The following is a 14,329-nucleotide window of genomic DNA, read 5'->3' on the forward strand; positions in this document are numbered from 1 at the left end:
GCCAACCTAGCAGTTCGAAAGCACATCAAAGCGCAAGTAGATAAATAGGTACCGCTCCGGTGGGAAGGTAAACGGCATTTCCGTGCGCTGCTCTGGTTCGCCAGAAGCGGCTTAGTCATGCTGGCCACATGACCCGGAAGCTGTCTGCGGACAAACGCCGGTTCTCTTGGCCAGTAAAGCAAGATGAGCGCCACAACCCCAGAGTCGGTCACGACTGGACCTAATGGTCAGGGGTCCCTTTACCTTTACCTTAAAGGCATCTAGCATCTCTGGGCATTGTCCAGCCAAACCCCTAATCCACAATGAGCAGAAGGGCTGTGGCTCTGTGGTAGAGCATCTGTTTCAAGTGCAGAAGGTCCCAGGTTCCATCCTTGGCATCTCCAGGTAGGAGATTCCTGTCTGAAATCCCAGAGAGCTGCTGCCAGTCAGTGTAGACAACACTGAGCTAGATTGACCAATGGTCTGACTTGGTATAAGGCAGCTTCCTATGTTCCTAATGGTGGTGGTTCCATTATTCAACTGGACAAGGCACTTGGATTATCTCGACATTTGGAGCAGGGGGCTTTACAAATCTAGGATTTGGGCACAAGAGTTTTTCCATTTATCACATCCCTGTTCCACTTCTAACAATTTTTGCCAGCAAGACTAAACGCACTTCAGATGGCTGAAAGTCTGGAGGACTTATGCCCAGAGTTACACAGGGTCAGTTTTCAGCTCTCTGAAAACACTCTGACCCAACTCCTTGTCTGTACTCTTCCATGAAATAGCACATTTTCTTGTTTTATGGAAGAGGGAATGCCTTTTTTGAACTATTTTAAAATATATTATAGTATGGATTTGAGCTATGAGCAACAGAAGTAATTAGTGGTTGTGATTTGATAGAAGATGGAGCAGAAGGGGTTAAAAAACTCCATCGAAAAGGGGATGGGAAGTAAAAAATAAAAGACAAAACTATGTTATGACTGCATGTGTTTAAAATGTTGAAACTTAATATAATTTTTTTAAAAGAAAGAAATCACGCATGTGCTTATTGCTTCCAGTCCAAGGAATCTTCCCTTCCTCCTCACTCTCCTCCGCCCCCTGCATCACTGGAAAAAGTCAGAAATGTCCCATGATAGGAGACAAGATTCATAGGCCAACTCTGCCTTGCCTCCCTCCTCTGCTTCAGCTTATCGTTCAATGACGGAAGGGCTCTGTTGCCTCCACCAAAACATAGGAAGCTGCCCCATACCGAGTCTGGAACACGTAGCTCAGAACTGACAGGGAACTCCAGGGATTCAGGCTTATCTCCTGGCCCTACCTTGAGATGCTGGGAACTGAACCCAGGATCTTCTGCATACGAAGCAGCAGCTCTACCACTGGACTACCGTTGTTCCATGCCTCATCCACCCACCAGACCCTGGGAGATGCAGAGAAGGAGGCTTTCTCTGTTGACATCAGCTGCCTGAGCTGCACTAGATGCTGTTGCCACCACCAGCCGCACACATTGCCCTGAACAGGTGCCGTGGGTTGGGCTGAGTGTTAGCGATATAAGCAGTGTCTTGGCCACAGTTCCACACTCCCTGGCATAGTTGCAATCTGGCAGAGAGGCTTATCTGACAGCACAGAAGCTGATACAACCAGGGAAATGCCACTTACCAGAGACCAGGTGGGCACTAAGGTGCGGATGCTCCTGGCTGAGCTGGGCAGGTGTGTCCTGTTCTCCTGACTTCACTGGTTGCTGGAGAGAAGGATGTTGAGGAGCCCACACAGATGGGACACTAGAAATGAAAGCAGCTCACAGTCAAGTTATAATGTAAGGCTTCCCTGCGCTCCACCCTCTTTCGGGCCACCTGCCAACAAGCAGCTGTCCAAGGGAGAGGAAAACCGCTGTCCTTGGCTTCCCTTCCTAGAGAGCAAGAGATCCATGCTTGTCGTAAGGGTTAGGACAAGAGGCATCTCTACCCACAAACGAGATGGGAAGCCACAGTTTTCAAACCCCACACTTAATCAAATAACTGGGATCATGCAATCTTTATGCAGTAAGAAACAGCAGGGCCCTTCCAGACTGATGTTTTATTGTGGGCATATCCTGCAATATGTTTTTTGCCACAACAGTAGTGCATCAACGGTAGGTTCATTTTGCTTTATTAGTTGCTCTGTGATGCTTCCCCAACGCTACCACATTATTGCTGTCCAGAGGGGCTATGGCGCAACAAAAGCTGGACAACACCCCCCTCCTAATATTGTGGTATGAAAAGTGACTGGATTTCAGCAGGTATGATTCGAAATGAAGCAGTATGACCACCCCAAAACTTTTGCAGCCACGAATATTATTGAAGATGGGATCGCATAGGACTGCCCCGATAAGATCACGATTAAGCAAGGGAAAGGGTGTCGGCGTCTTAAGGTTCCACAAGACTGTTGTTTTTCCTTACACAGATTTGCAAAGCTATCCAAACATTTTCCACATCTGATGAAGTAGCCTCCAGTCCACAAAAGCTTGTGCCATTAAACAAAAGTATAAGTCTTTAGGCTCACTTGGTAGAGCACGAGCTTCTTAATCTCAGGGTTGTGAATTTGATTTCCACATTGGACAAGAGACCTGCATTGCAGGGAGTTGGACTAGTTGATCCTTGTGGTCCCTTCAAACTCTACAATTCTATGAATCTATATGGTACCACATCTATATGGTTGCTTTTGGAATCATTGGACATCCCAGGTTTTGTTTTTCCTGGTGCTTCTCTTTCCCCCTGTCCTGTGCATTTCCCCCTAAAGGCTACTTGTAAAGAATTTAGCAGAATTTTACTGAACAACAACTGAGACAACACTACCTTCTTCTCACTCTGCAGATAATTAAATGCACTTGCACTCAGCCCCAGACGACATCTCTCTCCGCTGCACGTACTGTGGTAGATGGGAGGCATGTGTGCCTTTGCAAAACAGAGCACAGCTCAGCCACTCCACATTCATCCCCCTGGAAATCACACTCTAGTAAAACAACTACTATTTATCTTTTATACAGCGCCATCAATGTGCTTTACGGAACAAAGTAAGAGGGGCTCCCCTGTTGAAAAGCGCTTACAAGCGAAAACGGGGCAAAGAGGCAGGAGGGAGAAGGGGAAGTGAATCTATATAGCAGTGCACTCACAGGTGCACACACATGGAGCAGTAGGCATAAGTTGGAGTAGGAAAAATGAAGATGTTCAGAGAAGGGCTTTGCTAAAGAAGTGGGCTTTGAGAGTACAACACAGAGATGACAAAGTACCTTATAATGACTGTCCTTACAAGACGCTCAGGTTTGTACGTCAGTGAATCTCCAAAAGGTTCGCTTCTTTCTGGACACAGTGGAACATAGGAAATCGTCTAATATTGAGTTGGACCAATGTCCCCTGTAGCTCACCATTGTCCACATTGCCTGCCAGCTGCCGCCTAGGGTTTCAGGCAGCAGAGAAACTCGATTCACTTTGCATTTTAAAGGCACATCTATCCAAGCCACCCTTTCCAAAAACGACTTGCAAACCGAAAGACGGGGGGGGGGGGGGGAGAAATGGAGAGAACCGAAATGGATGCCAGGGACTGAACTTGGGGCCTTCTGCATGCAAACATCTGCTCTGCCACTGAGCCACGGCCCTTTCTCCTTGTGCCATAACGCTAAGATAGTAATATTAAGAGGGTTTCCCTCAACAGACTTAATGGATTCTAATGGGCAACAGGGGAGGAATGTTGTGGCGACAGCGGGGACTGGGAATCAGAGTTGGAAGGGAGCACAAGAGTTATCCATTTCAACCCCCTGCAATGCAGAATTATTTTACCCAACGCGAGACTCGAGCACATGACCCTGAGATTAAGAGTCATGCTCTACCGACTGAACTATCCCAGTAACTCTATGAAGAGTACACAGTTTAATGCAAACCCCCCCCCTTTAAAAAGAGGAATTCTGGGAAGTGTAACTTGTTAACCATGCTGGGAATTGTAGCTCTGCAAGGGATAAACTACAATTCCCAGATTTTTTTGTGTGGGGAGTGCAGCTGAAATGGATGGTGCATGTGCAGCCTCCATGGGAACAGATATTTTTCTCTCCCTCTTGGAAGGAGAGGCTGTGGGAGAATGCAGCTTGGTCCCCACTTGACCTGTAGCAAGTAAGGCAAAGAAAGGGAGATAACTGATAACTGCCTGACAGTGGCGTAGCGTGGGGGGTGCAGGGGGGGCCGGCCGCACCGGGCACAACATCTGGGGTTAGGGCAAATCCACGGGTTAGGGGGCGCAAATCCACGGGTTAGGGGGCGCAAATTACTTGCCTTGCCCCGGGTGCTGACAACCCACGCTACGCCACTGCTGCCTGATGCTCATCTGTTGCTGCCCAAGAAATCTGCAGCCATTTCCTACTGGGCGCTGTTCCTGTCAGCAGAAACATTTGATAAGAGCCTCTCGGCTGAGACTGAAGTCAATGCATTTCAGATTAGCATGTACTTCTCCGCTCTCGTCTTCTGGGGATCAGCAGCTACCAGTTCTCGAGATCGGTTTCTCTCATTACCACCCTGCTACTGCAGAGAGCATCCAGGCAAGGGAAGATGGCTATGCTAAACAGTTATTCCTGCCGATGGGGAGAGAGCGCCTAGTAGGAAATGCCTATGGCTTCCTGTGCAGCAACAGATGGGAATCAGGCAGCTCCCAGATTCCTATTTTGACCAGGTTCCCCTCCCTATTCAGATCAGGGGAGGACCTAGGTACATCCTTTGCTGAGAAAGGGGATTTTTCACACATGAGCAGGCTGAGGAGAGGTCAGCCTCATCGCTGCTCCCTCATACGGATGCCTTCGCTTATTGCGAGCTCCCTTTCTGCGAAGGACAACCCTGCCAGCGGGCTGAGGGGTGGGGGAGGACAGCCTGTCTGTGCAAATGTGCTGTGTGCTGGAGAATGGGGAAAGGGAGATAGTTTAATGAATAATAAAACATATTTGAGGCCTCCGTGACAGCTGGGCAGAGGTTCAACAGCAGAGACCGCCACAAGCTGTCTTTGGGCAGCAGCCTCTCCGTGACCAACAAGGGCGAGCACAGGACCTGACAGCAGCTTTTCTGGAAAACGCACTTGCTTTCAGCCTCTGTTTCAAACAGAGCTGGTGAGTGAAAGGTTGAGGCTCTGCCATCTCCCTCCCTGTCCCGTCAGCCCCAGGAAACACACTTTCTCCTACCCTGTCATCTCCTTGCAGCTTCAGCAGCCAAGGGTGGGCAGACCTGAGGCCTGCATAGTCTTTGGTCTGATGTCATGCAGGTGGGTAAGGAGTTGGGGGTGGAAGCTGGGGGGGGGGAAGGGGGTGGCAGAAAAAGAGGGGAGTCCTGCTTACTTTTGGCTCTGGTTCCAGACACTTTGGGCCCTTGCCCCTGTAAGAAATGGAGAATGTCGCTTTTTCATAAAAGGCCGAAGGCCTCAGAAAGTTGCACCATCTGAGCAGAAGGTTGCACACCTAAGGAACCACAGACTCGCTTTGGGACTTATCTTTTCTGGCTTGTGGCTACAATGCCCCAAAACAGGGCAGCTTGCTGCTAGAATGTGGTTTATCTAGATGCTTCAGCACGCTTCAGCAGGGGTGAAATTTGTGTATGCCTAAGGGGTGGTCAGGACGTGGCTTCATCGCTTGAGTAAATGTGTAAGACCATAGGAACATGCTTCCTTTTAAAGTCGAATGTCATTAAGGGTGATGGTCTCTGAATTCAGAGGAATGGGAGATGTCAACAGAGGCGGAGAATTTAGTATTTTAATTAGGCACACACACCCCCAACCAATGGGGAAGTGGGGAGGGAATTTGCACTCAGTTGAAGGGAATACAGTCAAACCTCGGTTCTCAAACGGCTCCGTTTTCGAATGTTTCGGCTCCCAAACGCCAAAACCCAGAAGTAAATGCTCCGGTTTTCGAACGGTTTTGGGAACCTGAATGTCTGGTGTGGTTTCTGCTTAAGTGCAAGAAGCTCTTGCAACCAATCAGAAGCCGCGCCTTGGTTGTTGAACGGTTCGGAAGTCAAACCATCTTCCAGAACTGATTATATTCAACAACTAAGGTTTGACTGTATATGCTTGTGTTTTACTGAACTTGGGTGTGCGTGCTTTTGGGACACCCCCTTCTTGCAAGAAACATGTAATCAATAAAACTCTTTGCTGCTTCACCAATTTTGCTCAGACTTTATTTCAAGGGTCTCGGGACCCAGAGTCTTGGGACTGGCGTTTTTATATCTCACACCCCACAGCCCTGGCCACCATTGGATCTAGCCCTGCCCTCCTCCCACCTGCAGCAGAGTGCCCCCCCCCCCGCTACTTCCAGTTGTCTTGAACCCCTGGCTTACCTGGCAGCAAGTCAGTGTGCCAAGTCCAAAGTTCAAAGTCTGAGGGTCGATCCATACAAGTGAAGTCCAAAGGTCAGGAAACGATTCAGGGTCAATCCAAGCAGCCAAGTCCAAAGACCAGCAGTCAGGATACAGTCCAGAGTCAAACCTGAACCATGGAGGTCCAGGAGCCTCCAAGTCAAGGTCCCTCAACATGGGCAGTTGAGCAGACACAGCCCCTCAGCTCTGCTTCCCCTTTGTCCTTTGCATGCTTATTGGAGGATCTGGCTTGATGAGGCATGTGACCCTCACCTGTCCTGAGCCTACTCCAGCTGAGGAATCACTTCTCCTCCCAGAGCTAGCGAGCTGCACCTGGCCAGCTAGGGAGCTGGGTTATGGGCCCTTGCCTGCCTCAGCCCCCCCGCTCCCTGTGCTTCAGAGCCCTCCATGTTCAGGGAGACAGCTTGCTCTGGTGTAGCTAGACACCCTTTGTCAGCATCCCCTTATTCCTCTTCCTCTTCCTCCAGCCCATTGTCCTGCCAGTTCATGACACCAGGCTGGACAGGGTTGGCAGTCCAACATGGGATTGACAGCAAGTGTTGAGAAAAGTGACCAAACAACTGAGAATGTTAATTTGAACTTTGGGGATTTCAAAACACCAATTTCATTCTGGAAGTTAACATTTAAAGTTTAACAAATGAAACCATTGTTACTATTACCGTTATTTTATTACTACTACTATAACTATTTATATACTGCCCTGCATCCAAAGATCTCAGGGTGGTTCACAAAAACCTTAAGGCAATGTTACATTGCTCACTCCAGTGTTTTACAAAAGCAAAGCAGTATCTGGAACGTGGAATGTCTGGGCTTTCCACAGCCATATTGCTACCACCAAAACTGCACTTCCCCAATAGCACTGGGGGGACGGGCCTGGGAGTGATTTGGGGAATGGTCTCTGGGAATAATCTTGAGGTCTAAGTATACATGGGAGGTGATCCGCATTTTCTTTATTTGATTGCTTAAATGACATATTACGTGTCGGTGATCTGCTCTCAGATCCCAGTTTCTCTACCGCTATTGCCACATATTCCCTGATTTCGCCTAACACTATCATACTCTAAAATATTCCTTAAGGAATTTGTGTCTGATGAGTCCAGAAAAGTACCCAGCTAAGAAATAAAAATGATGCGTAAACCACCACATAAGCCCAATACTACTACTACTTGGTGATTTCTCTATTGGCTTGGAAAATAAAATAGAACTGATGGCTGGGTGCACCTTAGTAGCTCCTGTGTGGAGATCCCAGTGTTGGCACCGGAGAACTTCGCCCAATGCTGGTTTTGTATAATGTGCCCAGTACCATGCCAGAGTGTGGTCACCCTAGTTCTGCGACACCTGGGATCAGGATGCTCAGAACATCGTCTCCCTCTTAGCTTCTTTGAAGCCAGTCTGCCACACAAAAGGAGACAGACACGGCTGCAGAAAAAGGTGCAGCCAGGCTTGCAAAGCAGAGATTATTGCTGCCCAGGCTACCGAGCCAAGCTTTCCTTTGTTTGCTCACTGCTATCAAGTACCCTGAGTGAAAGTGCTCCAATCGAGCGGTGGTACAGGCTGACAATTTCCGTGAGACGTCCGCTAGACACTGTGCAGAGAGACGAGTGGCTCTGTCCCAAGGTGACACCGTCTGCCGCACGCCCTGGGACTGTGTCAGCTTTGCCTGGAAGGAGGCTTGTGGGAGCGGCTGCTGGTGGGATCCCCAGCCTGCCGTGGCTGCTTTCGTTGGTGTCTCCTTGAGCCGACCCTGAGCATTGGTGACAGCTGAGCTTGGGAAAGTCATTCTGCTTTTTCCTTATCACCAATTGAAAAGATAAACAAGGGGTTTTGCTTCCAGCGGCAGGCCTGCAGTGGATTGACAGTTAACGAGGAAGAAACCAGGAGGGTTTCTTTTATGCAGACATCTTTTATGCAGTGAAATTGGAGAAAGATCTCAGATGCACTGAAATTTGGTGAGGTAACAAGGGAAGGAATGCATGCCAAGGCAGTGGAGGACATGGCAGCTGAAGACATGGCAGCACCAAATACAGCCTATTGCTTTTTTATTCATTTTTTACCTTGCCTTGCCATCAGCTTCAAGCAGCAAGCAGAGTGATTCTAAGCAGTGAAGTTCCGCAGAATTTAATGGGCATCACTCCCTAGCTGAGGCTGCTTGGATTACAGCCGCTGGCTTAGGGCCCATTTATGCACTGCACAGAATCAAGAGGTGAAGCTTTTCCTATACCGCCCCACCTCAGACAACAGGTGGCAAGTCATATCTGAATCCTACACATCTAATCGATTGTAGGAAACAATAATGTCAAGAAGGGTTTATTGAGCCTTTCTGCCCCACAATGCATTTTTTCCTCTGTAAAGAGAGGTGGTTCCTCACAAAAACAAAACATCTCTTTTTTACAGAGGAAAGAACTGCTTTGGACATGCAACCTCCTCACTTTTCCATAGAGAGCCAGAAGTGCCCAGTTCAAGCAAAGCTTTCTCACTGAATATATGAAATGGGTTCAAACAAAACTTTGAGGAGTCCACGGGACTCGGGGAGCAACAAGGCTCCCTATGGTACTGGGTGAAGGTGAAGGGCAACACTACCACTGTTTTGGCCATGGAATGGACAAAGCCAGCAAGCTCTAAATAAAGCCCCCTCCCCCCCATTCTTCCAGCCAGCTAGGGTTGGAACTCAAGATGCCTGAAGCCCAGATAAAGGAAAATCTATCCTGTATCATGTTTTTTTTTCTTAAAAGGAAACCCCTTCTACCTCTTCCATTCTCTTCCTCACACGCAGAATGCACATACGCCTTTGCAGGACACCTCTAGGCCACTAAAATCCTTCTGTCTTTAGCAGGAGTCGACACCAGCCTTTTCACAGTAGATAAAACAATGTCCCATTAAGATAGCATGTCATCCTTCCTTTAGTTCTCCCTGGCCTCTGTAAGCAATTTAGAGACAGGGATTTCTTTGTTTTATGTGTAATTGCTGTTACCTGTAACCTGCCCTTGAGCTCTTGCAATAGCGCAGGCTCTGCATCAAAATAAAATAAAGTCCCAAGAATGTACAGTATTTTGTAGAAACATGGAACAATTAGGTAATAACAGAACATCAAGGTGTGGGCTGCTCGCTTTTGCTGTGCCACAGGCCATGTTAGATACCCCTTGGGCCTAATTTTTAGATTCGAAGCTCTTTCAGGCAGGGACTGAATGAATTATATTACGGTACAGTACCCAGCACAACAGAGCTCAGGCTAAATGTGGCCTTCAATTAAAATTAAAACAGCAGCTGAGAGGGGATTGATCATAGGACAAGCAGGGGAGCCACACCATTGATACCACAGCCTCACAGACCTGCTATGTGTGCGTGTAACTCAGGGTAGCAATTGGCAGACTAGAGACCCCATTTGATACCTGCCTTGATTTTTCCTTTCCTATGCCAGATTGGAAATCTACCCCAAAGCACTTCGGCCAGGGATAATCCAGCCTGCCAGATTTAAAAAGTTGGCAATTTCTTTTTTAATTTAATCTAATATATTAGGACGAAAACCCAATTTTTGTCCTCTTTTTCTCTCCTCTTTTGTATTTATTGATCTGTGCTCAAGTCATGGTACTTGCCTGTGTAGAACATAAGACGAAGACTGGCTAGTCTTGTCCATCACACTCATATTCCGTCAGCAGTGTGAAGTTAGTGCAAAACAGGGCAGGCTATAACCAAAGCTATACACACCTCTAAAGAACCATTGTTTTTAATGGCAGAAGCACACCTTTATGTCTCTCTCACTCATATAACAGGTCTTAAAAATGCTCAGCTTTGGCTAGACCACTCACCAAGTTTTTGACATATGCAATAAGATGCCTCATACTGACCAGTGGGCTTTTTTATGGACACATAGGTTTGAAGTAATAAAATAAAACAATAATAAAAAGGATTCCCAAACAGCAGAGGATTGCAGATTATAAAAACATAATAAATATATTTCATTTTCTTTTATAATTGAAAAGCAAGGTTGAAGAGGCATCTATAAAGTACACAACCAATTCAATACATGACAAATCCTGTATGGTTCATACAATATGTACAGAAGAGGGATGTCTGAAGCTGGTAGAGAAGTTGCGCTCTTCCTGCCAGACAAAGTCAGTGGAATGGAAGAGCTTGCTTCCTATTCCGTTTCCAGGCCCCTTTTCTCTTGTGCAATGCTCAGTATTTCTTCCTGCTCCTGAGGCTGGCTTTGGCTTGTTTCTGACTGCCAGAGCCAATGGCGAGCTGTTTTTTGAAGTCCACTAGGCAGTCTTTGGCTTCAGAAATGGAGGTGAAAGATTTAATTGGAGAGTCACTACAACCTGCTTGAGGATAGGTGCTCTGGACATTGTGGCTGCACTCTGCTTTCTTGCCCACCTCTGCCAAGCGGCACCTGATAGGAGGGAAATACAAAAGAAAACAAAATGTAAAACCAGACAGCTAGTCTTACAACATGAGACTGTAAGCCATAGTCTTACAAAATGCAACTCTTCCAACTTCCTCCTCTTTATTTATTTAATGCATTTTTCCCTGCCTTTTGGTCCCCTTCAAGGTGGCTCACAACCCAAGTTAAAACGTCCTACAAAACACATGCAGTAATAAAAAGAGAAGAGAAAGAATATTGCACAAAATAGAGCAAACATATAAAACAATGGAGAGGAAGAGGAATTGCACTAAAGGCACAGTTGAACAAAAAAGTCTCAGCAACTTGTCTAATCACCAATAATGAAAGCCCGCTGGGACACCCTGGAGGTGGAAGCCTCAGACTCTGGGCACCAATGCAGAGAAGGCCCTGTCTCTGTCAATTTGACCTGCAATGACAACAGGGTGCAGAGCAAGCTTCCCATTATTAATGCAGCAAGCAGGGCCAGGTCATGTAAGAGAAGGTGATTCTTCAAATATTCTAGTACCGTTTAGGGCTTTTTAGGCAATCAGTAGCACCATAACCTGTGCCCCTATACATACTGGCAACCAATGAAGAAGATATAAAATGAGAACTCTGCTGTCTAATGTAGTCAACACCTCTTAGTGTTGAACTCAGAGTTATTTCCTTCCCGCCTGCACTCAAAGGTATTTCCTTCTTATTCAGAAGTGGCTGAGTTCCTTGTCCATCAACGGCAGAAACTAATGTTACATACAGTCAACTTTCCACCTTACTAAAGCCTTTCCTTTGGCTTTGCTGATAGCACGGTGCTCAAAACCTGCACTAAGGTGGTCATACTTTTGCTACGGCAGGTGAAAGACCCTGTGCCACTGACTCACCTTGAGTCGTCTTCTCCAGATAGTGCGGCAGCCTCCTCTGCATCTGAAATGAGAGTGCATCACAGGATCTTAATCCCACCAGCAGTGGTCCAAAATTCCAAGTCATAGGAAGTGCAAGTTCCATTTTATTTTGCACTAGTGACTGCTTAGAAGCCATTATGGCAAGTATGAAGCTTACATACAGAAATACATAAAACCTCATCTGGAGTATTAGTTGTCCAGTCTGAGCATTACTCTTTGAGAAGGATTTTGGAGACAAGTGAGAACAGGTTCAGAGGAGATCAGAGGGGTCAGTGGTGTGGAAACAAGGCCTGTGAGGAAATGCTGAAGAAACCAATGCTGTCCTGACCCCTGTACTCCTGTTTAGAACCCCATTGTGAAAGAAGTTGTCATTTTTCTGTGAAGGAGGGGAGAAGAACTTCAGTTTTGTTGGGGGGGGGGTTGTCTTTTATCATGAAGTAGCCTTCCTCAATCTGGTATCCTCCACATGTTTTGGACTAGTATTCCCATCGTCCTTGACCCTTGGCCCCAGCCAGCACAGACAATAGTCAGGGATGATGGGAATGGTAGTGGGCACAATTTTGAGGAAGGGTGCCTTAAGGGTTCATAATGTTACAAGGTGACTGGTGTGTGTGTGTGTGTTCTTGCTTAAACAATCATTGTGTGTTCCCTGGAGGCCTTTCTACCCCTCCTCAAAGACAACTGGTCAAATTAAAAAGGGGCAAATATACAGACATGAGCTTAAAAGGAAACGGGTATATTTAGCCTGGAGAAGGTTGAGGAGAGATGCAATAGCACCCTTCAAATACCCAAAGGGTTGTCACACAGAAGAGGGCAAAGCCTTGTTCGCTGTTTCCCCATCGGGCAAGACAAGATCTAATAGGTTTAAGATTAAGGAGGGTAGAACTCATTTGAATGTTTGGGGAAGCCTCCTGGCAGCAAGAGCAGCTCAACAGTGGGACAGATTACCTAGAGGGATGGTGGGCTCTTCCCCTTGCTAGAGGTCTTCAAGCAGAGATCTAAAATGTCCACCTATTGATGATGCTCCAGTTCTGTATCAAGTGCACGGAGCAGGGGGGTGGACTGGAAGGCGTAGAAAACCCCTCAAAACCTACAGCTCTGTGATCATGGCTGGCCACTCTTTCAAGACAACATTCATTCCAATGAGAAGCTGCATCCCTTGGAAAACACTGCTCAGCCAAACTGGATTTGGCAGAGGAGGGGGAACTATACCTTTTCTGGTGTTGCAATCTTGGAAGGAGCCCCATGGCAACAGATGGAGCTTTAAAAATGATTTTGTTTTAGACTTCTATCACCTGAACCTACGCCTTTTACAGAGACAAACTAAAACCAAATGTTAGCAGGAAACTGGTAATGAAAAGATTTTTAAAAATATAGCTGAATAATTACTATGCAGGGGAAAGGAGGAAGATGCGTTTCTGCTGCCTTGTTTCAAAAGAGGCCTCTCACAAAGCTTCTGGGGATGTTCCTTCAAGAATCAAGACACCCAGTAATGACCTTTGCCCTCATTATGGCCAAACAGCTCTGCTAAGAGCAACAAAATTGTGGTGCGCAAAGGCCTGGGTCTTTCTTCAGAAAAAACATGCATGTGGGGGAGAATAGCAGCAACCAAGGCTGAGCTATGCTCTATAGATAGAAGGCAATCATGTGCTTATGCTATGTTAGAGAGCAACAGTAGAATCAATATATCAGCAATAAGGCAAAGGTCTGGTGAATCTCAGGCCTGGGGGCCAAATGCAGACCTCCAGACATATCTATTTGGCCCATATCTTTCGCCAGCCCTGCTCCATGCCCTCCTTAAGTGCTTTTGCCTGGCTGGAATGTGCCCAGGAATGAACTGCAATGGCTGCTCTTCTTTGCTTGAATGGTAGATGGAGAGAAGTGCATGGGTGGCAGGTTAGAAACCTCTGGTGATGTAGTCTACTGTACAAAGAATCTAATGCTCTACCCATTTTTGGCCTCTAGTCCTGCCCACCACTAGCATGTGACCCATGAAGGCATGTAGCCCTCCAGCTGAACAAGGTCTCCCACCCATGCAATGAAGTGTGTTGCCTCTCCTACCTGAAGCCTTGTGTTCGGATTGCTCCAGCATGCTCAAGAGGTGGCCTTCCATTCTTCCCTTCTCCTGTGGCAAAGTAAGAAAACATCCTCATTAGGTCCTGCACGAACAGAGCTCCTAAGGCAGAACATTTCCTGCTATGTATTCTGGACAGAGGCAAAAAGGCATTGGGAGAATGTCACAGAGAAGAAGGCTCTCTGAGTAGAAGGCACTTGGCAATGTAACACTGGTTTCAAAATTATGACATTCTGGAACACAAAACATTTTGGAAACTGTGCCTTATTTCAAAACTTGCACATCTCCTGTGGCTCAGGATCCGTGGTCTGGCTTTGCCAGAGCATGGGAAAAAAGGGTTGGGTCTCATAGAAAGCTGGTGTGTAAAAGTGGAGGGGGGGGGAGAGAGGAGCAATGAACAATTTGCAAGCGAGCTGAGCAAAGAAGGCCATTCCTTTGATCACTACCTTTCCCATTTTATCTTCTATTTTCTTTAGTAGATATTGGCACAGTGTTTTCAGGCACTTCTTTGCAACCCTAATGTTCAGGAACATGTGTTGTTGTTTTTAAGACTTCCTGTTTGTAGGTGCACTAAATTGGATAAGCAGAGAATGCTCTACTGGAGGTGTGCCATAAG

The 14,329-nt window shown here is 46.9% G+C and overlaps 1 protein-coding gene across 3 annotated transcripts in view; it reads right to left on the bottom strand.

Annotated features, from left to right (window-relative positions):
- Nucleotides 1-10,284: 10,284 nt before the first annotated feature.
- Nucleotides 10,285-14,329, bottom strand: part of UIMC1 (ubiquitin interaction motif containing 1) — an 85,771-nt gene continuing 81,726 nt past the window's right edge. For all 3 annotated transcript variants that reach the window (XM_081850206.1, XM_081850205.1, XM_081850204.1), the window contains exons 12-14: nucleotides 13,701-13,764; nucleotides 11,619-11,661; nucleotides 10,285-10,749 (exon numbers count right to left, since the gene is read on the bottom strand). In XM_081850206.1, the coding sequence (XP_081706332.1) occupies nucleotides 10,536-10,749; nucleotides 11,619-11,661; nucleotides 13,701-13,764 (321 nt within the window). In that variant the 3' untranslated portion in view covers nucleotides 10,285-10,535. The remainder of the gene's footprint in view (nucleotides 10,750-11,618; nucleotides 11,662-13,700; nucleotides 13,765-14,329) is intronic.

This window comes from Podarcis erhardii (assembly GCF_964252035.2).
Source record: "Podarcis erhardii genome assembly, chromosome: 2".
Taxonomy (NCBI): Eukaryota; Metazoa; Chordata; class Lepidosauria; order Squamata; family Lacertidae; genus Podarcis; species Podarcis erhardii.